Source organism: Papio anubis, chromosome X (genome assembly GCF_008728515.1).
Source record: "Papio anubis isolate 15944 chromosome X, Panubis1.0, whole genome shotgun sequence".
Taxonomy (NCBI): Eukaryota; Metazoa; Chordata; class Mammalia; order Primates; family Cercopithecidae; genus Papio; species Papio anubis.
Window position 1 is genome coordinate 112824605 of NC_044996.1, and position 23835 is coordinate 112848439.

Consider the following 23835-nt stretch of genomic DNA (forward strand, 5'->3'; position numbering starts at 1 on the left):
TTTATTGTCATGTATTATCTTTTTGATACGCTTTTGCATTTGGTTTGCCAGGATTCAGTTGAGAATTTTTGCATCTGTGTTCATCAGGGATATTGGCCTGTGGTTTCCATTTTGTTGTGTCCTTACCTACCTTTGGTATTAGGGTGATACTGGCTTCATAGAATGAGTTAGGGAGAATTTCCTCCGGTTTGATTTTTTGCAACAGTTACAGTAGGATTGGTACCAGTTCTTTGCATATCTGGTAGAATTTGGCTGAATGTGTCTGGTCCTGGGCTTTATTTTTTGGGGAGATATTTTATTACTGATTCAGTTTCACTATTTGTTATTGGTCTATCCAAGAATTTTGCTTCTTGTGGTTCAATGTTGGGAGTTGATATGTATCTAGGAATGTATTCACTTCCTCCAAATTTTCTAATTTGTGTACCTAGAGATGCCCCTAGTAGTCTCTGATAATCTTTTGTATTTCTATGGTATCAGTTGTAATGTCACATTTATCATCTCTGACTTTGCTTATTTGATTCCTCTATTTTTTTCTTGGTTAATCTGGCTAGTAGTCTATTAATTTTGTTTATCTTTTCAAATAAATGACTTTAATTTTTTAATTTTTCCATTTATTATCTCGGTTTCATTTAGTTCTGCTCTGATCTTTATTTCTTTTTTGGGGGGCGGGGGCAGCTACTCTGATCACTCAATTTATGTCGTGGAAACTTTGGACATTGACAGGTTGCTTTCTGGCCTTATTACACATTATCCGGAAATTTCCACTGCCTTGCATTCCTAGGTTAATTCCATTAGGCTTATGAAACCTGTATCTTCTATGATTTTAAAAAAAAAAAAATTTTAATAGTTTTTTCGGCCAGACGCAGTGGCTCATGCCTGTAATCCCAGCACTTTAGGAGGCCGAGGTGGTTGGATCACAAGGTCAAAATCTCGAGACCATCCTGGCCAACATTGTGAAACCCCGTCTCTACTAAAAATACAAAAATTGACTGGGCGTGGTGGCAGGCACCTGTAGTCCCAGCTACTTGGGTGGCTAAGGCAGGAGAATCGCTTGTACTCGGGAGGCTGAGGTTGCGGTCAGCCAAGATCGCGCTACTGCATTCCAGCTTGGTGACAGAGCAGATCTTTGTTATTTCTTATCTTCTGCTAGCTTTGGGTTTGGTTTGTTCTTGTTTTCTAGTTCCTTGAAATACAATATTAGGTTGCTAATTTTAGATCTTTCTATCTTGGTGTAGGAATTTAATGCTGTAAATTTCCATCTTAGCACTGCTTCTGTTGTATCCCAGAGGTTGAGGTATGTTATGTGTGTCTCTTCATTTGTTTCAAAAAGTTTTAATTTCTTCTTTGATTTCATTGTCCAAAGATCATTCAGGAGCGGGTTGTTTAATTTCCATGTATTTGTATAGATTTAAGGAGTCTTCTTGATATTCATTTCTAGTTTTATTCCACTGTGTTTCAAGAAGATGCTTGATATGATTTTGATTTTTAAAAATGTGGCCTAGCCACAATTTTCAATTTTTGATAATGATCCATGTGCAGATGAGAATAATGTACATTCTGTAGTCGTAGAATAGAGTGTTCTATAAATGTCTGACCTGGAAGGATATTAATCCTTGATTTTGATTTTACAGACAAATAAATGTGTTCAAAGAGTTTAAGGAGTTGTTCAAGGTAACTTTAGTAGTAATTGGTAGATTCTGATTTTAACTTTAACCTGTCTGCCTTTGAACCGAGACCATTTCTGTCCATTTTGAGATTCCAGTGAAGCTTGACTCCACCTGAGATCCTAGAGACTAGAACAAATGCAGAGAAGTGGCAAAGAGATTTGAAGATGTTGTGGCACTTGGTTTCACAGGATTGGGGATGTCTGGATAGAAGGTACAGAGACTGAGTGCATATGAGTCTTCAAATGTAGAGTAAGCAGTAGTGGTAGCTACGCCTTAAATACTCAGAATCAAAATGCTTAATGAGATAATTCATCACCATTAATCCTGTAGTTCTTTCTTTAAAATAGAGGTAGAAGGGACTATAAGGGAAACAGGAACATAGGCTTATGATAAGCATGGCAGTAGTGTCTGAGCAGGAGGATAATCATTGGAACTGAATTTCACAACTATATTCTGTTTAGCAGCACAATGCATATCATTTCCTCTGTGCTCTGCCTGAAACTTTCTACCCCAACTCTCTCCCAATAATCTTGTTCTTTTCTTTTTCAATAAGTATTTTCAGTAAAAGCATTTTATAATTATTTATTCAATGTTACTGGTTTTTACTTTGATCTGATTTTAATTCTGTATATGTAGAATGTGTAGGTGGGTGCATGCATGGATTGTAGAAAGAGTAGGAAAGGCATGAGAGTTGAGGGCTACCATTTGGTGATTAGGGACTGTCCTCACTCCATGACATATGTCTGACCATGCAAATTTTTCTATGATACCATCAGATCAGGTAGTTCGAACCTACTTTTGTTGATGTAGTATAAATAGAATTGGAAGTTCAAGTATTATTTAAGGATTTAACACTTAACTGTGTGTTTCTCCAGACCTTAAAACTTTGCTGTAACTTCAGCAATTCTTTTCATGACTTTTAAAAAATCACATTTTTTTTCTGTACTTATGATGTCTATTAGAAAGGATGATAGTCAGAATGTATTAGATGAGGGTAAAATAGATTAGTATTAGATTATTACAGTTTAGTTTAAAATATTTGATATAAATATGGCTAAATATGAATTCTTTCAATGAATTAGATGCTAATATTTTTGGAATTTATACTGTTTTCCAGGCAAAATGTGAAACAATTTGACCTTATTCTATCTTCTTAACCACATAAAGAAAGAGGCAGTTTTGTTATCTCAATTTTGAAATTAGGAAGCTGAGGCTTGGTGTGGTTGATGACTTTCTCAAAGTCACGTGGTTGGTTATTGATGCTTCCAGGAATTACACATAGAAAATCTGATTTCAGATGCTACACTTTTGCCTACAGTTTTACTGTCTCCTCAAAGTCATGCGCAAGTTTCGGTCAATCTATTTCATCCTATGTCCTTTTCCATATGTAGGGGTACATTAATTGTCTACTTTATTTTTAAAACAGTTTCTTTTCATATTTATTGAGTCTCCTTCAGGCTATTGAGAAACATTTAGTGTGCTTTTATAGTCTTTCAAATCTCTCCATTGAAACAGTCTTTCAGAACCGCCATTTGGTAGCTTAGGAGTTGGCAGAAACATAAACATTCATTTCTAACAAAAAGATAAAATCGATGTGTTCTGATATAAGGACTAATAAAGATATTCAATCACATTTAAGTAAGTGAATATCAAAAGCTTTTCTAGGGGAGCCTGTTGGGAAAGATTATTTAAAATATTCAGCAAATTTATAACAAAGTTACATACCATAAATAGATCTTCATGGAAAGCTAGACAATACTGTGACCAGCCAGGCTTAGCAAAGTGAATATTTCACTGCAAATAAAATTGAAAGTCATTTCCAGATCATTTCATTCAGGCTGGCAAGGGATATAGAGCCTAGCCCAGTGTAGAGGTGGTAGAAAGAATGGGGCATAGAGGAAAAGAGAGTGAAAAAAATAAATTACCTGCCACCCCATCGTTTCCCAAGAAATCCTAACACTTTCTGATTTGTACTTGAAGTTTTTATTTGGAAAAAAGTCAATTCCTGTCCAGATGTCTTGCATTATAATGATCATTAGTATCTAGGGATTTTTTTGTTCATGAGACAGCTTTTTAAAGATACCACTTTCCTAGATGTTAGACTCATCTCTATTCCTAGAACCTTCTGAATTCTTAATGTCCTTTGCAAATTTTATGTTTGCTACAATTTTTTTCTCATTAGTCTTTCCTTATGTGTGCATTTATTTAGATAAACTACCAACTACTTAATATTTATAATTAAACATCTAAATATATTAATTTTAAAGTCATTTTTGGAGACAATAGATGGCCTTCGAATTCATGATGAACACGTGGTCTGTGTTGTTTCTAGTGGGGTGTGTGTGTGCGTGTGTAGGACCTGCAAGTACTGGCAATGTGCTGTTGGTTATTCAGTGAAGTAGGAGGAGTAGTTTAAAAAAAAAAAAAAAAAAAAAAAAAAAAACTCTACATATAGGTAACAGCTGTTCTTTCCTGTTTCTGGTAGCTGAGTCTATGCTATGGCCAAAAGAAATAAGTAAAACAAAAGCTTCTCACATCGAATTTATGGGAGACCCAACCTTGTTTTTGTTTTCTGTTATGCTACCTTTCTATTCATTATTGCTCTTCACCTTTAAACATCAGATCAAAAATTTCCCTAGCCTTACATAATTCCATGTCTTTATTTCCTAAGTATTATTTTACATGTGTGCTAAGAAAGGGTAAAATAGCATAGGTCTAGAGTAAACACTGAAGTGGCTCTCCAGTGGTTATTCTAAGCCACTTTGAAAACCAACTTTGACATGGACAAAAGCCAGAAGAATTCGGTATCACTGATGGCATTTAAAAGAAGTACAAGAAAAGTCATGTTTAAATAATAAAATCGGGAAACATGTACTAAGGGAGTAACAAATTTTGTTAAGCCCTTTAACTAGAGACTTATTTACAAGAAATACTATTATTCACAGAGGTGTAACAAAAACTGTTTATCAAATCTCAGCATTCTTAATGTTAAATCTCACTGTTGGCCTTTTCTCTTGTCATAAAGAGAAAAATACATTATTTGACATTCGAGAACAAACATCAGTAACATTTGTATCTATCTAATAATGGTAACGAAATTTAATTAGGAACATGATAGATTTTGGAAATCTGGTGTTACAAAAGCATTTCTTTAATAAAATAATGAAAACAAATGCATAATAAAATACCTAGTATGTGTGTATACATGTGTATGTGCAATCTGGAAGCTTTTAATAAAGAAAAACATATTTTAACAATATTATATTGCAATATTTTAATTTGAAGGTATTTTCTGATAGACAAATGTTTTTGTGTACTTCTCTGGTGATACATCTATATTTAGAAATAATTTGGCTCATATTTCAGGCTTAATTAGCAAATCAAGTATAAATCTCCATTGTATAAATTCATCTATGAAAAACTCAAATCCATAAGAAGTCAATATTTAAAATTTAATTAAATATAGCCTCGTAACACTGTAGCGTATTATTTTTTTTAAATGCTCTTGAGAATCCATGTCTTTCCAACTAGAGAAGCAGGGAGGCATTCTTTACCCCAGTGATCAAGGCCTTTATTCATGGATTCCTACATTGGCAGAACAATTGAACTTTTTAACTCCAGCTTTGTATGTTTGGCATTTCTGCTACTTGTAAGAATCAGTGTTAAAAACAAAACAAAACAAATCAAAAAAACCCTGGACATTGGATAGTTTATAATCTGTATTTTGCTGATATTAAGGAGATTAGCTAATGGTGTGATATTCACTAATATTTATTTTGCATTTGAAGTCTGAGAAAATAAGAGATACGCTTACAGTTTTACCATAGCTTTTGTCTTACAGCTATTTAGTGTGTTCAGAAAAGTCAGTTTAATCTTTTTTAGTTTCATTCCTGATTAGCTGAGAAAGAAGAGATAATTTTAAAAAGTCGTAGAGAAGAGATACTGGAAATAACATTAAATCAAATGCAGCTTATGCAAATCTACTCCAGTACTCTGGATTCTTCAACATTCTTAGTCACTGTAGAGAGCCTTTCCCTGCTCCTTTATTTCCTTCTACTCGCCATAAGTCGAGATGGTTCTTGTGTTTGGTTTTAATGCTATCATCTCACAATTCGCTTTAGTGGTACTTTGTGTTAGCAGTTCTGCCAAGCATAAAATATAAACCCTTGATCAATATGGCAAGAATGCCATTTCGATTATAAAACAAATAGGAAAATGAAACAAAATCAGAACAACAAAGTAATGGAGAAAATAGTACGTTTGATCACATATGCTTTAAAAGACTCAGTATGAGTTGGATTCATTCCATAGATCAAACAGTGTTTTTCTTACATTTCTTAAATATATTAAAATTGTGAAAAAGCAATTTACATGTAAAAATGAAAACTATGGCATTATTTACTTGTAATTTTGTAATATATGTAATTATATATACTCATAATGAAGGACAGAAAAGAATTTGCTAAATTCAGAAAACCAACTTATGATACATTGGCCACCAAATTATCATTTTAATTATTATTTGAAACATTCCTGGCTGACACATTTAAAATGTTCCCAGTCCTGTCTTATGTAACTCAGAAAAACACAGATTCAACATGACTGTCAAGGACAACTCTGAATTTTAATGTTTCCATTTTTGGCCTCATGGCAGAAAGAGTTTTATTAACCATTATAAGCTCTGGAATGTCAAAGGCGTGATAGGCAGTATAGATTCCACACACAAAATAGATGCATAGTCATTTTATTCTAAATTGCTTCACTTGAAAATGTAGCATGAAAATCTAGAGAGACGAAGTAAAAAGAAGTGATTTTATAGTGTTCTAAAATGTTGAGGCTTGGAAAATATGAAGCCTAGGATAAAAATGCTCATGCACTTGAGATTATGATTCAGCCATCCTAATAAATTCCCTTCCACCTGCTATAGAGTTTGAATACCTAAGAGCTAGACTGATAGGTGCTAAGCACTGTTGTTTTGCAAGTAGGGACAGCATGTTTGCCAGAAAGTAACAGGAAATGTCCCAAACTTGTTTCTCCACTCTTGTGTTATATAACAAAATGTTCTAAGAAGCAAACTAGTTGGCTAGAAGTCTCAAATAGCTATTCAGAGAAATCCCAATAATAATAATTAGTGTAACAGGGTAAAGTCTTAAGGGATCTGGAGCACCCAGGCAAGATATCTTGGTTCTAGAGCAGCCTCCTTTGTTTACCCCTGTTCATCATTACAAAATAATTGTACATCATGTTTCTAAAAAGATTGGAAATACTATTTTGTGACAGCCTCACTTAATAGGGGGAAATGATTTTTTCAGAGCCACATTTGTTAAGTTACAAAGCCAAGATGTGAATTAGGCTGGTTTTACCCCAGGGTTCAGTTGAGACCAAGTGGTTATTTTCTGTTGAGATTAGTGTAATTGTGATTACACTAAAAATCACTAATTCTTCCTACTATATTGTAATCTTTGTGCAATCAGGAAGGAACAAACTCATCTGTGCATATTTTCCCCAAACCTCCACATGGCACCATTTATCTGACAAATGTTCATTGATCTTTATTTGCTTGTAATACATAGTGAGAAGGACAGAGGGCATCTCTGTTCTAGTGGATTGCATATGATGGTTAAGTAGAGACAAAAGGACTAACTGATATATAAGACATTACTGAGTAGTGACAATGCTATGATTTAAAAAATGACAGAAATAGCAAATTACTAGGGGGGAACGTTGGATAGCTTGCTCATGAAAAGCTGCTCTGGGTAGGTAACACTTACATTGAGTCCTGAGTGATAAAGAGATTATTTAAAGATCTGGAGGAAAAGCAATCCCGGTAGAGGGAACAGCTTGACACATTTTTGGAAGAGAGAGAAAGCAAGTTGTTCTGAAACAGTGTGAGGGCAAGAATGGTATACAGTCAGATTGGTGAGGTAGGCAGGTGCTAGATCATATAAGAATTTCAGGTAAAGAAGTTAAATTTTCTTTCTTAGTATGATAGGAGTCTATTGGTTTTTATAAATAGGAGTGACATCTGATTTGTAGTTGGAGCAGAAGAGAAAGAACCAGTAAAGGAGCTAAAAAATAGCACACAGGCCAGGTGCAGTGGCTCGCATCTGTAATCCCAGCACTTTGGGAGATTGAGGTGGGTGAATCACCAGAGGTCAGGAGTTTGAGAGCAGCCTGGCCAACGTGGAGAAATCCCGTCTCTACTGAAAATACAAAAATTTAGCTGGGTGTGGTGGTGTGCACCTGTAATCTCAACTACTCAGGAGGCTGAGGCAGGAGAATCCCTTGAACCTCGTAGGTGGAGGTTGCAGTGAGCCGAGTTCACGCCATTTGCACTCCACCCTGGGTGACAGAGTGAGACTCCGTCTCCAAAATATAGAAAAAAAAGTAGCACATAGTTAGGAGGGTGATCAAGAGAGGGTGTCAAGAATGTGGGAGTGGTCAATTAGGTTAGTAATCAACATGTCAAGTAAGATGCTATAACAAATGGTTATTGAATTTAGGACATGAAAGTTGATAGTGTCCTTTACAAAAGGTATTTCAGTGGGATAGTGGGCAAAGTGAATAGTAAGATAAATATATGGAGACAGTAACTGTAGGAAACTTTTTTTTCTTTTCAATAAAGAGGAACACATAGGAGGATAGCAGCAGGACAGGTTTGTTTGATCAAGAGTTTGTTTTATTTTTATGGTAATGGAGAACTTCAGTAGAGAAGAAGAGCCTGAAAATGCCAGAAGTGCTGATAGTTTCAGGAGAAAAGTCTTGAAAAGGAGAAAGGGAGTGGGACGAGAAGCAGAACATCCTATAGTACCTTTCTTAACATTAGTCTTCTTTATATACTTTCCAGTTAAATTGACAATAGAAACATATAAATTTTGCTGAGCATCGTAGCAGAAAATTTGCTTGGAATGTTTCTAGTTTAATAAAAAATAGGATTACCTGAGATGTAGCAGAAATAAATTTCACCATTTGAGAGCAAATGATTTCAACATACATGTAAGACTATTATTTTAATTTCTTTTAAAAACATTTTATCTTTCAGGTGCTTCAAGAAGATCTAGAACAAGAACAAGTCAGGGTCAATTCTCTCACTCACATGGTGGTGGTAGTTGATGAATCTAGTGGAGATCACGCAACTGCTGCTTTGGAAGAGCAACTTAAGGTCAGATTATTTTGTTTAGCTAACTAAATATGTTGTTTAAAAGAAGTATACCTTGAAAAGTATTTTAAAAATTTAGAATGCAATTTATATATTAAAATACTTAGAATACAATATGTTTGTTAAAAATAATTCAAATTATTTTCTATTTGTGGAAATTACCATTTCATTCATTGTACACTATTTGCTTACATGAGTTTCCTGGACTGGGGAAACATAAATGGATATCCATTTTTTAAATTGTATTGAATCACATATATTAGATAACTAGTCTGAGGCATGCTGTTTAATATTTATGTCCTCTTCAAGCCTACAGCCTAAAAGGACAAAGATAAAAAACAAGAAAAATTCCATTTAATTAAATAATGAAACATTGAATGCTTTCACTATATTTATTCCGGGAAGCCTTCAGTTGTAGTCTTTATGAGAGTATAGCAGAATGTTTAAGTCATGGGATTCTGATTGAAGTAGATATTTAGCCTTTTAAGCCCTCTTCCTACCTGAGTTGTAGTAGTTATGCTTTTAGAAACACATCCAGTACATTTTAACAAAAGATGATGTAGATATTTTAACATTTTTGTATTTTTTTCCAAATGGAGAACAATAAAGTTGTACTGTTAAAAAAAAAAAATTGATAGATATATGTACATATACCAAAACATCAGCATTAGGGAAAATATAGCAATTTATTATTTTGAATAATTATACAATTGTGAGTGTGTGTGTGTGTGTATATATATATATATATGTGTGTGTGTGTGTGATATTTATTGTAGAAAAATAAACCTCTACTGTAAAAAAGTTTCAATGGGGTTTGTACACATATACCAGAACATCAATATTAAGGGAAAACACATTAATTTATTGTTTAGAGTAATTACACATACACATATATAACTATAGATTATATTTGACACACTCATTCTGACCACCAAATGCTTGCCTTTCCTTTGTGACAAAAGTAAAAGTGATATGTCCAAGAATCCAATCAATGTGGGTTTAAATGGCTTTATCAGCCCAAAGTAGTACTAAACATAGTTTCTCCTACCTAATCTATAACACGCTTTCTTAAAGCCTTATCTCTGCTTTCTTCTCTTTTTGTGTGAAGTGTGTTTTTTTTTTTTTTATTCCAGTGAAATGTCTTTTCCTCAGGTTACTACTTTAGACTGCTAATCTCCAACAATGTTATCTCATTCTCCATCATTAAATGACAAAGGGAAAATCTTTTGACCAAATAGGTTGGACATGGCTAGAACAGAGCATTTCATATATACTGGTGATTCATGTTAATTGCTTGTGTTTCAATGAAGTTTCAGGGGACTAAAAAACTTATGTCCCTAGATTTTATATCTATTATCAAATATATGATCCTTTATATTATATATATACCCACACACTCATAATAAGCTAAAGTGCTATGCTTTAAAGAATTCCATAATTCTGATACAATAGTAACTAATTGCAGATGGGTAAAAATCTAATACTCAGTATTTACCAGAAATTTTCAATTAATATTAAATAAGGCTGGGAAGCAGGGGTTGAAGGGAGGTTACTGGTTAAAAAAATACTTAAACGCAGACATTGTTCTAAGGCATAGAGTATTTCCATTTAAAATAACAATTCAAAGCACCCATTTCATCATTAGCTGACCCAGTGCAAATAGCTTTTCAATATAATTCATCCAAGGTGATGCTTGTGTGGTTAAGGCATCTTGAAAAACAGTCCACAGAACTCACAGATGGTTGTGTGGTGGCCCTAAACTCTTCTGTATTCGTTTTCTTACTTGCTTTCATTTTCACCTTATTTTCTGCCTTTATTTCTTTGGCCCAAAGACAGCTACTAAATATCGGTACATGTATTGATTATCCCTAATTTGCATAAACTCTATCTGCATTTGTCCGTGATTGCATACCTCTTTAATGGCTACTGCCTTCCAGCCTCCTCTTTTCTCTTCCATCTCTTTTCCTCTTTTGATGTTCTCATTTTGCCTCTAAATAGGGCTTTAGTGTCATATGACTTTAAGATAATCTAGACTAGTGTTTAAAAGGGCAGCATTAATAGGAATCAAGTGGAGAGAAAGCCCTTGCTGTAACTTTTCTTTCTTTCTCCATCCTATCAGTTCCCTCAGTCCCAAAGGAATCCATGCTTGAATTCTATACCTTATTTAACCATTGGCTGGAATTGTCCTGGAATGCTCTGCTTTCATTTGACTTTGAAACAGAGATGATTCTTTCTTAGGTTCTTTGCAAGTCATATGATCTTGTCTTACCTAGTTTAATTTTTAAAAGCAAGAAGAGGAGGAAGAGAAGATGGTAGAGAAGGAGGAGTAAGGAGAAATCATAAAGTATTAAAAGATCGATAAAGTATAAAAATATAAAAAAAAAACATAAATTTAAAACAAATACCCTGGGTATGTGATAATTCTAGGGTAACTTCAGGGATTATGGACTATAATATGTTTCATACCGGACTGAGAGGGATTCTGGTAGAAGTAATTAGAAAAATTACAGGAAAGAGAAACAGGTATACGGATCCCCTAAAAGAAAAACAATCATCAGGAATTAGAGAAGGATTTTAGCAGGCTTTTTATTAGAGCAGGGTCTGGCTATCCATAACTTATTCCCCAAAACTTATTAGTGTTGAGTGCCCATCCCACACCTTCTCTTCCTTCTCCCTGGCATCCCACATCACCACAATGCCTTCATTCATTGCACTACAATTCTGTTGAAATGCCGTCCAGAAGCTCAAAAAGGATAGCCAGCTGTCTTTAGTAAAGTGGTACAGATGGGGGAAACTAGGAAGGGAAGTCCCCATTTAGTCCAATAAGGAAGAGAGATGCATACTTAGCACTCTGAGTTAGAACTCTAAGAATACTTCCAATAGAATATATCTCCATGTATTGATTTATTCTGTGAATTCTATTATGATGATATGTTAGGATTTCTCTAACTTGAAAATACTTTTAGAGTCTCCTTTGGAAAAGGTTTGAAGAAAACCAAAGACAGGTCAGACATATGTGCTTAGGGATTCTGAAAGATGACATAGCTTATGAAGTGCAATATTCTGAAAAGTGCATTCTCTGATAATTAAATTCTCTCTCTCAAAGGTTCAGCTTGTCCCTCAGCAATGTTACCACAGGTTAGAGTCTTGTCCTTAACTTCAGAGGCTTCCAGGATGTCAGTGCCTAGAGAGTCTGTTTTGTAGGCAGCGATGCCAGTGAACTAATTTTATTGAGAGATATTTTTATAAACTAAATTTAATAACTAAAATTGTTCATTTATATAGTCTTCAGTCTTAGAGGTCATTACCACATCTCTTTCTAAGCATTCCACATCCCATTTTAATTTTTTTCAACAAGTACTTGTTATGTTCTTACTGTGTCCCAGGGATTGTGTTGGGTAACCAGGTAAGACAGTGAAAAAAAGAGAATTTGTCACTATCTACCCTGGTTGGGATGGGTGATTTGAGAGCCTACTGCCTTCCTCGAAACCCTGGAACAATGGTGACAATATCTCAGGCTCCCTCTTTGAAACAGAATGCTAATTCTTTGTCATCCATGGTCACTATGATAGGCAGGTAGGTATGGGAACTGCTGTCTTGGTACATGCAATCCAATATAGAAAATAGACATTAATAAAGTATTTTTTAAAATGAGCAAATGTTAAAGGATGGATGCAACTTATTTATAAAGGCAATAAATAAGCTTTTGTGACAGGAAATTATTCTGACTTAAACTGAAGTTTGAAGGCAATAGATGATTGCTGAGGAAAGTGATATTTAAGCAAAGATCTCAATAATAGATTGGAGGAAAATGGATAAAGTGTGCATGTAAGTGTCATGGGATCCTTGGATGTCACTTTGCCAGCCAGAAACCTCTGTGGCAGGCAGCATCTCTGCCTGGGTTTTGCTTGTGCCCGCTGGGCTCCTTCCACCCACTCAGCCTGGCAGGCTGTGCTTGGCTTGCACTACTAGCCCAGATCCCATGCCTGCCAAGGGCAAGCCAGGCACAGAGCAGCAAGAAGTATGTGAGCAAGCACAGGGTCTGGTCACTGTGCACAGCCAAGCATGCCAGCTGCAGTGGAAGGCAGCTCCAGGTGCCAATACAGGTGGCAGCTCCATGTGAAGCTGTGGCTGGACCAAATGTACCACAAGTAGCTTCTGTAGGAACCAATGTCTGGACAGGGGGAACGTGGTGGCGCCTGAAAGCTCAGAGACACAAGGAACCACAGACCCCCCAAAGAGGGTGTTATAGCATGTCACAGCCCTGGCTTGAGGAGCCCCAAGGTCTGGGCTCTGCAAAGGGCCATGGCTCTTCTCTCTTTCTCATTGCCCACAACATGGTGAGCAGGGGGCATATCTCAGCCCTGTTTGTGTTACAGCTCTTTTGTCCTGCCATTCAGCAGGTCCTGAGTTCTTGTCCCACATCCAGGAAGAATGAGGTACACAGACAACTGGAGGGTGAGCAAGGTGGAAAGGAGCTTCGCTGAGTGAGAGAACAGTTCTCAGGAGACCTATGGTGGGTAGCTCCGTTCCACAGGCAGATCATCCCAGGTAGTGTCCAGCTCTTAGTAGAGAGGAGACCCATGGTGGGTGGCTCCTTTATGCAGGCAGGTCATCCTGAAGAGTCAAGGAGACCCAAAATAGGTAGCTCCTTCCTGCAGCTGGTAGTCCCAATGTCTAAGTTTGTCTGAGTCCAGGGTTTTTATGGGCTCAGAAGGGAGGAGGTATATGCATATTGGTCCATGGACACCCATAGATAGGTCCAGAAAAGCACCATAAGTTCTCAATCCGGGCCACAAACTCCACCCAGAACTGGCAGCCCAGCCCCCAGGCTTCAGGCGATTCCTGGCTTGAAGGAGGGGTTTCTCCTTGGACCTGCCCCTTTCTGCCCAGGAGTCAGTCTGCCTCCTGCCACCATCAATATGCCATCCATGGAGCCCAGGCAGTTTATGCCAAGGGGTACCTGCAGGCCCATACCGAGCTACCCTCAGTTTCCACTCAGCCTCTCTCTCTCATGCTTATCAGTGCCCAAAGTCCAGAAGGTCCCAAGGCAGCAGGGGGCTGGCACGTGAGCACTGTCCCTAGTACACACATAACCAGTCAGATTGCGACAACACCCAGGCTCAGCCACAACTTTGCTTATCCCAGGAGCCAGTGCAGGGAGCGAGGAGATGCCAGGTTGTGGGAGCAGACACTTCTGAGCATGTGGAGGCAGGGGGACTTCCCAGGCCCCCAAGAGCACAGGAATGCCAAGGTCCAGAGCTGTGGCTGGGTGGCTGCAGCTGCACCTGGGAGCATGGGGTCTCACCCTGCCAACTGAGCAGGGAACAGGGCTCCTGCCTGTTTCTGGCCCTTGGTGGCTCCACAAAGTACACAGCCCTGGCCACGCCTCCCTTGCTGCTGCTGGCATCTCCGCAGCAGCTGCTCCATACAGGCTGCTGCTGCCATCATAAGGGAAGTTGGTGGAGGTGGGTAGAGTTTCTAGAATGGATAAATGGTAAATCAAGAGAGCATGGTTTAAAAAAACCTGCATGAAAAAAGACTGTAAAAAGAACATAAAGAAAGCCTTTTGTTCTAGGGAGATAACTGTTTCTAATAAAGAAAGAACCAGAAACATGGTTAAGCCCTTAGCTTATAGAAGATGCTCTAATGAAAATATCTTCCAGAGAAAAAGCAAAGCCGTTAAATCCCTATTTTTAGATATGTTATTCTGTACAAGTTAAAAGTTGAGAGCCAACTATAGATGTATTGAAGGTCTGTATGGTCATAAACCAGGAGAATTTCTGGTCGTATAAAAGCCATTTGAATTATTTTGTTAAAAGACTTTAATATTGAATTTACTTCCTAACATTTTGGAGAATTAACAGTATATGAAAAGAATGAGGCCAGGTGCAGTGGCTCACACCTGTAATCCCAGCACTTTGAGAGGCTGAAGAGGTAAGATTGCTTGAGCCCAGAAGTTCAAAGATTAGCCTGGGCAACATAGCAAGACTATCATACTGTATTTTGATTTTCCTAAAAAAAAAAATTACAAAAATGTATAAAGACAGGGTGTATTAGGGTTCTCCAGAGGAACAGAGCCAACTGGATGGATGGATGGATGGATAGATAGATGTGTATATGCATATATAAAATATATATTTAGGAGTTTATCATGGAGAATTGGCTCACATGATTACAAGATGAAGTCCCATGATACGCCATCTGCAAGCTGGGAAAAGAGAGAACCTAGTAGCCTGGTGCAGTCCAAGTCCAAAAGCCTCAAAACCAGAGAAGTTGACAGTGCAGCTCTCAGTCTGAGGTCAAAGGCCTGAGAGCCCCTGGGAGATCACTAGTGCAAGTCCCCAAGTCCAAAGACTGAAGATCCTGGAGTCTGATGTCCAAGGGCAGGAGGAGAGGAAGCTACCTGCCCTGCAAGGCATGGGAAGAGAGTGAGTGAACTTACCAAGCAAGCTACTTTATCCCTCTTCTGCTGGCTTCATTCTAGTCTAACTGGCAGCTGATTGGGTGGTGCCCACCCACATTGAGGGTGGGTCTTCATCTCCCGGTTCACTGGTCCACATGTCAGCCTTCTTTGGCTACACCCTCACAGACACACCCAGAAGAAACAATACTTCATCAGCAATCTAGGCATCCCTCAATTCAGTGAAGTTGACCCATAATATTAACCATCACAACAAGTATTCTATTTTCAAGAAGGAAAACCTGGAAAACACAATTTTGGATCAGATTATTAAACATAAGGCCAGGCACACTGGTACGGTTTCTCACTCATCTCATGAAGTTAATAAACATGTTTATTGCCTGAAGGAATAATTTTTGCAGGTGAGATAGTTTTCTAAGAACTGAACTACATTGGCTAAAATCGAGTCATGAAAACCAACTTTATATCAGACGACATGAAACAGTTTGTAGAAATACTTTGTGGTATTAAGACAAATTATTTTGTTAGACTTATTAAATTGGCTGATCCAGTGGAATGGAATGAATATAAGGTATTTTGATTTTCCTAAAGGTTTTAGCGAAGCCTCCCTCTGATATGTTTGTTGGTAAGATGAGTCTTTCTTTCTCTATGAGGGTTGGTGGATGAGTCTGTGTTTTAATATATTCCTTCCTAGTATCTGACTTACGTGCTAGAGCATTTGACTGAAAATGATTATACACCTTTATTCAACCTGCAGTGTCGGAAAATTCTGGGGAAGGAAGCCATTTGAGGGTTTAGCTGGGGCTCTGTGCAAAGTGTGCCCCTGTAGGGGTGGTTAATGGAATATTTCTCCTCCCATATTAGAAGGTTTATAGCTATGTCCTCAGGAGTTAGAATATCATATACAAATGTTACATCCTAATCTTTTAGTCAGAAAAATCATGTTTATAGTTTGAAATGTTGCTGCTTTTTAAAAACACGAGTAGTATAAATCAATTGAATTAGTTTGAGATAAAAAGGGTCTGACTTCTCATCTATAGATATAAATGTAAATATATACAAATGTAAGTGTATAAAAACACATGTAATTTTGTCTATATGTGAATATATGTATAAATGTATAGTTAAATTTCTATACATCTCTATGTACATTTGTATATATACACATATGTATATCTTTGTGCATGTGTATATGTATATACATGCATATACATAAAAAAGCACATATGAGGAAGAGTGCACATGCTTTGAAACAAGCTTGATATTAAGAAGGATGATACAAGTTCTTAATGCAATCACAGACTGTGATATAGTGTCTAGATTATAAGAACTAGTAATTACACTCTATGCTGGCTGGTTTGAATACACTATATTTTAGGCCCAGGATTGGTACTCTGTCTTAGCTGGATTTTCTCAGATGGCAGCATCCTGTGAAGAATACTTGTAGAATGGGTGGTTATTTAATTAAAAAATAACTAATCAGAGAGAAATGGCACATGAGCACTATTGTCATGCAAAAGGAAGGCACTTTCTCTCTTTTTTTTTTTTTTTTTTAAATGTCGTAATATCAGAAACAGACAGAAGTTGATAACTCTGGATGTCTTCTGCTCAGATCTTTCCTGAGTCCATTTTCTTCTAATTATCTTCTGGATGTATCCTTGAAGTCCAAACAACATTTCAAACTCAACAAGATGAAACTTAACTCATTGTACATTGCCTTCCTTTAAACCTGCTTTCCTTACTGAATTTCTTACTTTTGTTATTGCACTAGCATTTATCATGACACCTGTACCAGAAAACTGGAGTCATCCCAAATTCATCCCTGTCCTTTCCCTTAGGAGCCCTTTGCATGCGATGTCAAAATATTTCTTAACCGTATCTTGTATGTATTATTTTATCTTTGTTCCTGTCAACATTTGTCAAGGTAAAGGCCATATCATAAACACCCAAAGTCCTTGCCTTCAGTCTTACTGCTCTTCTCCATATTGAAGTCAGTGTGGGTCCCCAAGAACCCATTTAATCATTTCTCCTTTGCTTAAAATCCTGAGTCACTTTCCATCCTCTACAGATTCTGGTATTTGGCCTACAGGGTATTTGATTACCTGACTCCTACCCTTCTCTCTAGACTTGTCTCATGTTATCTGCTTTATGTCCCTCAACCTGCGTTTGATTCATACAAGCTGTTTCTGATACCCTGTATGTTACCACCTCTTTGCACATACCACCTGGTTTAAACAGACGACTCTGCTTCACAAGATCTGCTTTGATGATTTCATCTATGTATAGAAAACTCATTTCAAGTTTTCCTCCATGAAATTGGCCACTTTACCTAGTGATGACTACTCCCTCTTTGTACCATGTCTGTATAATAACTATGCCTGTTTGTGTACCTATCATACACTTTTGCAGTTAATACTGCTGTGCTTTACTCTTTTATTAGAATCTCAGTTCCATGAGATCTGTCTTACACATTTTTGCATGCATTCTCAGATATAAGTAATCAGTAACTCTTGTTAGATAACTGAATGAACCTATGAGCAGATGGTTGGATATAATTCCAAGAAAGAATTTTTGACTTAAAAGGGGGATCTTTTTGTTGTAAGGCAATTAGGAGAAACTCTACAAATAGACCCTTCCTGCTCTGTTCCTTATCTACAGTATGCCTTTGAGCAAGCCACTTAACCATTCTTGGCTTTAGTTTCTCCATCTTTAATATGAGGATTGTATTAGAACCTACATTATGGGATATCTGTAAAGGGTAAAAAGGTAGTTGAGAATCTAAAACGTTTAAAAATCACTGAAATATAGTAAGCAATAATAATATTAGTTACTATTATTATCATCACCCCAAAGCCTTCTTACAGTGGAATAAGAGTTGTGGAAACTGGCAAGCTGTTCTTCATAATAATATTTAGCACAAACCAGAATCTCTCGTTCAAGTATGTTTTAAAAGAGATGACATACTGAGTGGGAAGTTAGACTTGATGACCTCCAATGTCCCTTCCAATACAGGTGGAGTGCAAGAAAATAAAAGGAAATGCTGCCCAATCTTATCTAGTAGAAGCATAATTCTCCCTCATTCTGTAGAGAACTTCAGATTTAAAAAGCATGCTTCTCAAAATTACTTTCATAAGAAAACACAATCTGAATGTAATGGCAAAATAGAAGTCAAACACTACATTCTGCCAATCATTTTGACCAGCAATGATAATTTTCAAAGGTAACATCTGGATAAGTGGACAATAAGAAGGACAGACATTTAATGGTAACATCTTTTTGGACACTGATGTTAGTGTCGTTAATAGTTTTAACTTGTGAAACGTGAGTATCACACAGGTTCCAATGGGAATGTGCTATATCTCAGTTACAAAGAGAATGTTAAAATAACAAAGACAGTCACTTGGAAAGAAAATGGTATACTGTGAAAGGTAGTTGTTCAGAAAGACGATAAAGTCTGATTTTCTCTCATAGCCTAAATGTCACTTAGGTAACTAAAAGTTTTTATAGTACATATCTTTGGGATAGTATGAGAAAGAAATTTTACAGAATGTTGGCCCTATCAAATTAAGAAATAGAAGTTATTTAGGAAGAGGAACATGGTTGAAATATTTTGATGTTTCACTCACATCCTAATTTTGTATTTGGTGAATTAAACACATTAAAAAAAAACTGTAAATGTGATGAAAATAATCCACAAAGCTAAGCATCAACAGTTGTTGCCCATGAAGCAATAATTATAATTATTAGCTGGTTTATTATTTTTCAGGAGTTTTACATACTTTGTATGTAATGTCACCCCTATATCACAAATGAGAAAACCAATGCATAATGAAGTTAAATCCAAGTTCATATAGCTTGCAGGTGGCAAGGCTGACACTGGTATTCAGATGTGTGACACCTCAACCTGGGATTTCTCCTAATCTCTCAAATTCGTAGTAGAAAATTGCTATGTGACCTTGAGAAAATTATGTGATTTTTTTCAGTTTCAGTTTACTAATCAGCAAAGGGGGAATGCAGAAGCCTATCTAACAAAGTAATGTATTTGTACCTGTAAATTTAACTTGTTCATGCAAATACTCTCTATCTGTATAAAATGCAATATATTCATATATATGAATATATATAGCATTTGCATGAATGAGTTAAATTTACAGGTACAAATATATATAATATAAACATATATATTTATTTTAGCACCTGTCACACTCAATTTCAATAGTATATACATATTTTTCTCTTCTAGAATAACAGTTCTAGAAGAGACCAGTTTATATATATAGTTTATATATATAAGCAGTTTATATATATTACCACCTGTCACACTCGATTGCATTAGTATATAAAATTTTTTTTTCTAGAACAACACTGTTCAATAAGGAAGTTGCTATACACATTTGGCTATTTTGAGCACTTGAATGGTGACTAGTATGCTTGAGGAACTGGATTTTTAATTTTATTTACTCAAATATAAAATGGCATATCATTCAGTTATTAGAAAACTTTTGAGCATGTTTTGAACAGCTTTGATATGTGCATTTTTTCAACTGCACATTGTATCAAGTGTAAATAAATGTTAAATATTCTAATGAAATTTGAATATGCAAAGCCAATGTACTGTAAGTATACGGTTAACGCTGAATTTCAATTTATGTTAATACATGGTCTGTTGTAATACATTTGGCCAATAGGGTGTTAGGTAGATTTGAAAGAACACAATGTCTAGATTACTCCATCTGTTCTCTCTTCCGACTTTGATTTATGAGCTGAACAATGAATTATCTCATGGTAAAATTATCAAATGAAGCTCAAAGATAATAGTGGTCACAGTACTTACCATACAAAATTACAGGAGAAATATAAGCAAGTATGCTGGAACAATAATTTTTGTTTTTTTTTTGAGACGGAGTCTCGCTCAGTTGCCCAGGCTGGAGTGCAGTGGCACGATCTCGGCCCACTGCAAGCTCCGCGTCCCAGGTTCACACCATTCTCCTGCCTTAGCCTCCCAAGCAGCTGGGACTACAGGCGCCTGCCACCAAGCCCAGCTAATTTTTTTGTATTTTTAGTAGAGACGGGGTTTCACCGTGTTAGCCAGGATGGTCTCGATCTCCTGACCTCGTGATCTGTCCTCTTTGGCCTCCCAAAGTGCTGCGATTACAGGCGTGAGCCACCATGCCCAGCCGGTAATATTCTTTATGAATGCAAGTATTAATACATTTACAAAAATTTTTAAAGTGTATTGATACATAATATTTCTACATACTTATAGAGTACATGTGATATTTTGTTACATGCATGGAATGTATAAATGATAAATACTTGAGGTGATAGATAACCTTAATACCCTGAGGTATTTATCATTTCTATGTGTTGGGAACATTTCAAATCCTGTCTACTAGTTATTTTGAAATATACACTGTTGTATCTAATTATATAATCATCCTACTCTGATATCGAACATTAGAACTTATTCCTTCAATCTAAGTGTATGTACCCATTAAACAACCTCTCTTCATTCCATCTGCACACCCTTACCAGTCTCTGGTATCTATCATTCTAATCTCTAGCTCTATGAGATCAAATTTTTTAGCTCCCACATACGAGTGAGAACATGTGGTATTTTGTCTTTCTGTGCCTGCTTATTTTATTTATAATAATGACCTCCAGTTCCGTTTATGTCATTGCAAATGGCTTTATTTCATTCCTTTTTATGGCCAAATAGCATTCCACTATGTATATATAACCTGTTTTCTATTTATCTGTTGATGGTCTTTGAAAAAAATGTAAACTTTATGGCCCTTTTTAAATTGAAGTATCAAGCAAAGTACGTAAGTTATAATTGCAGCTTAAAGACTTATTACAGAAGTAGCATACCATGATTCCACATCCAGAAAAAGACAGTATGTTACCAGCAACCAGGAAGCCTCCATCTAGCCCTATGGTATCATAAACTCTTCCCACCTCCTCAAAGGTAACATGTATCCTGAGTTCCAATGCTGCAGATTAGTGTTGCTACATTTTTAAGCTGATCTAAATGAAACTTTTATATATGCAGTTTTTAAATGGGCTTTTTTCACTGGATACTATATTTATGAGGTTCACTATATTGCTTATAGCATTACTTCATTAATTTTCATTGCTGGATAAAATTACTTTGTACAAACATACCACATTTTACATATTCTACTGTTCAGAAAATTTGGGGTGTTTCCAGTTTGGAAGCATTACAAATAATTCATCTATGAACATAAATTATACATATATTTTTGCATATATGTGTAAGCTTTTGTGTTAGGTATGTACCTAAGAATAGAATTTCTTAACCATTGGGTATATGCATATTTAGCTTTCAAGATATTAACAAAGGGTTTTCCAAAGTTGTGTAAATTCATATTCTCACCAGTAGTAAATGAACGTACAAACTGCTTCATATGTTCTTGAATACTTGGTTATTAAACTTTTTAATTTCAGCCTTTCTGGTAGCTGTAAAATGTCATCTCTCATTTTTCAGTTGTATATGCTGATGACTAATGAAGTTGAATACCATTTCAGTTGTTACTGGCCATTAAAATGAACTCTTCCGTGAAATGCCTATTTTTCTACTGGATTTTCTATATTTCTCTTAGTGATTTATTTTAGTTTAAAATATATATATTCTGGATATTCTTTGTTTATCTCTATTACATTTTTCTTTTTGAGTGGGTACCTTTTTACCCCTTAATGATACATTTTTTCATAAACAGAAGTTTAAATTTAACATATTTCACTTCAGTATTTTCTGTTATGTTTAGTGTACTTTTGTCCTCAGTTTAAAAATAAGACTGTCTACTTTAAAATTCTGAAGCTATGGTCCTGGGTTGCTATATAGGAACTTTTTGTTTTACCTTTCGTATTATGATCCACCTATTATTACAAGTATGAGAAAGGGATGAATGTCCATATTTTCCCATATAGATCCAACTGAAACAACAAGTTGACACCGTAGAATGTTGAAGAAAGGATGGTCTTACTGCAAAGCTTTTCAATAAGATCATTCTTTCCTCAATATTCTATGGTGCTGTCTTTGACAAAAATATTGTAAATAAAATGCCTATACATGCATGGATCAGTTTTTGGACTCTCATCAGTTTTATTTCTCTACTTGCCTATCCTTACGCTAATACCACATTGTCTTAATTACTATAGCATTATAATAATTTTTAATATCTGATAACATTTTTTTTTTTTTGAGATGGAGTTTCGCTGTTGTTGCCCAGGCTGGAGTGCAGTGGCGAGATCTTGGCTCAGTGCAACATCCGCCTCCCTGGTTCAAGCAATTTTCCTGCCTCAGCCTCCTGAATAGCTGGGTTTACAGGTGCCCACCACCATGCCTGGCTAATTTTTTTGTATTTTGAATAGAGACAGAGTTTCACCATGTTGGTCAGGTTGGTCTTGAACTCCTGACCTCAGGTGATCCACCAGTCTTGGCCTGCTAAAGTCTTGGGATTACAGGCATGAGCTACCACGCCTGGCCTGTATCTGGTAATATTGTAAAAGAAAACTTGCGCAGGCAGTTAAACAGGCAAGAAAGACTTCATTCAAGACTACAGAAATATATGGATCAAGACTATTGCCATAGGGGAGAGAGTTGGAAATCATTTCCAATGAAAGAAAGGCAGGAGAGATTTTAAGCACTGGGGAGAGCTAGTAGAAAACTACTGGAAGATGTTAGGGGGTTAGAATGGTGATTAGGCCATCTATGATTGTTAATTGGCACTTAATGAAGTTAAGCTCCTACCCTCCCACAGAGACTGGGAGATAGGTATGCTATCATTAACAATTACATTTCAAAGAGATGGCTCCTAGGTCCTTGAGAAAGATATTCCTGGGTTGTAGAAGATTTACATCTCAAAGAGGCAGAGAATATGTTTATGGTTGCAAGTTTTCTTAAAGTTTTATGTATATATATTATATATAATATATATAAATATATATAGTTGCTCTAAGAAAAGAGAGGTCAGGAGCCTACAGTTAAATAAAAACCTGTCTAGAGTTTAGTTACATTAAGTTTGTTTTGGTCAGTTGGTCAATAAAAGCCATTTTATTTTCTTCCGTTTTAAAGATTATCTTGACTGCTTTTGGCCGTTTCGATCTCCATATGAATTTTAAAAACAGCTTGTGAACCCTGCCCCCAAAAAGAATCTGTTGTGGTTTTAATTGGATTTCATCTATTCTCTGGATCAACTTGTGCAGAATTAGCATTTTAATCACATAAAGTCTTTCAGTCCATGAACATGGAATAGCCTTTCATTTAGTTAGGCCTTTATTTTCTCTCAGTAATGTTTTATAGTTTTTTTTGAGACGGAGTCTTGCTCTGTCACCCAGGTTGGAGTGCAGTGGCGCGATCTCCACTCACTGCAAGGTCCGCTTCCCGGGTTCATGCCATTCTCCTGCCTCAGCCTCCCATGTAGCTGGGACTACAAGTGCCCACCACTGCGCCCGGCTCATTTTTTTTTTTTTTTAATGTATTTTTAGTAGAGACGGGGTTTCACCGTGTTAGCCAGGATGGTCTCGATCTCCTGACCTCGTGATCTGCCCGTCTCGGCCTC

At 36.4% G+C, this 23835-nt stretch overlaps 1 protein-coding gene across 1 annotated transcript in view; it reads left to right on the plus strand.

Annotated features, from left to right (window-relative positions):
* The window catches only part of DMD (dystrophin), a 2174064-nt gene that overhangs the window by 615683 nt on the left and 1534546 nt on the right, over window positions 1–23835 (plus strand). The window contains exon 13 of the mRNA XM_031660704.1: window positions 8710–8829. Coding sequence (XP_031516564.1) covers window positions 8710–8829 — 120 coding nt within the window. The remainder of the gene's footprint in view (window positions 1–8709; window positions 8830–23835) is intronic.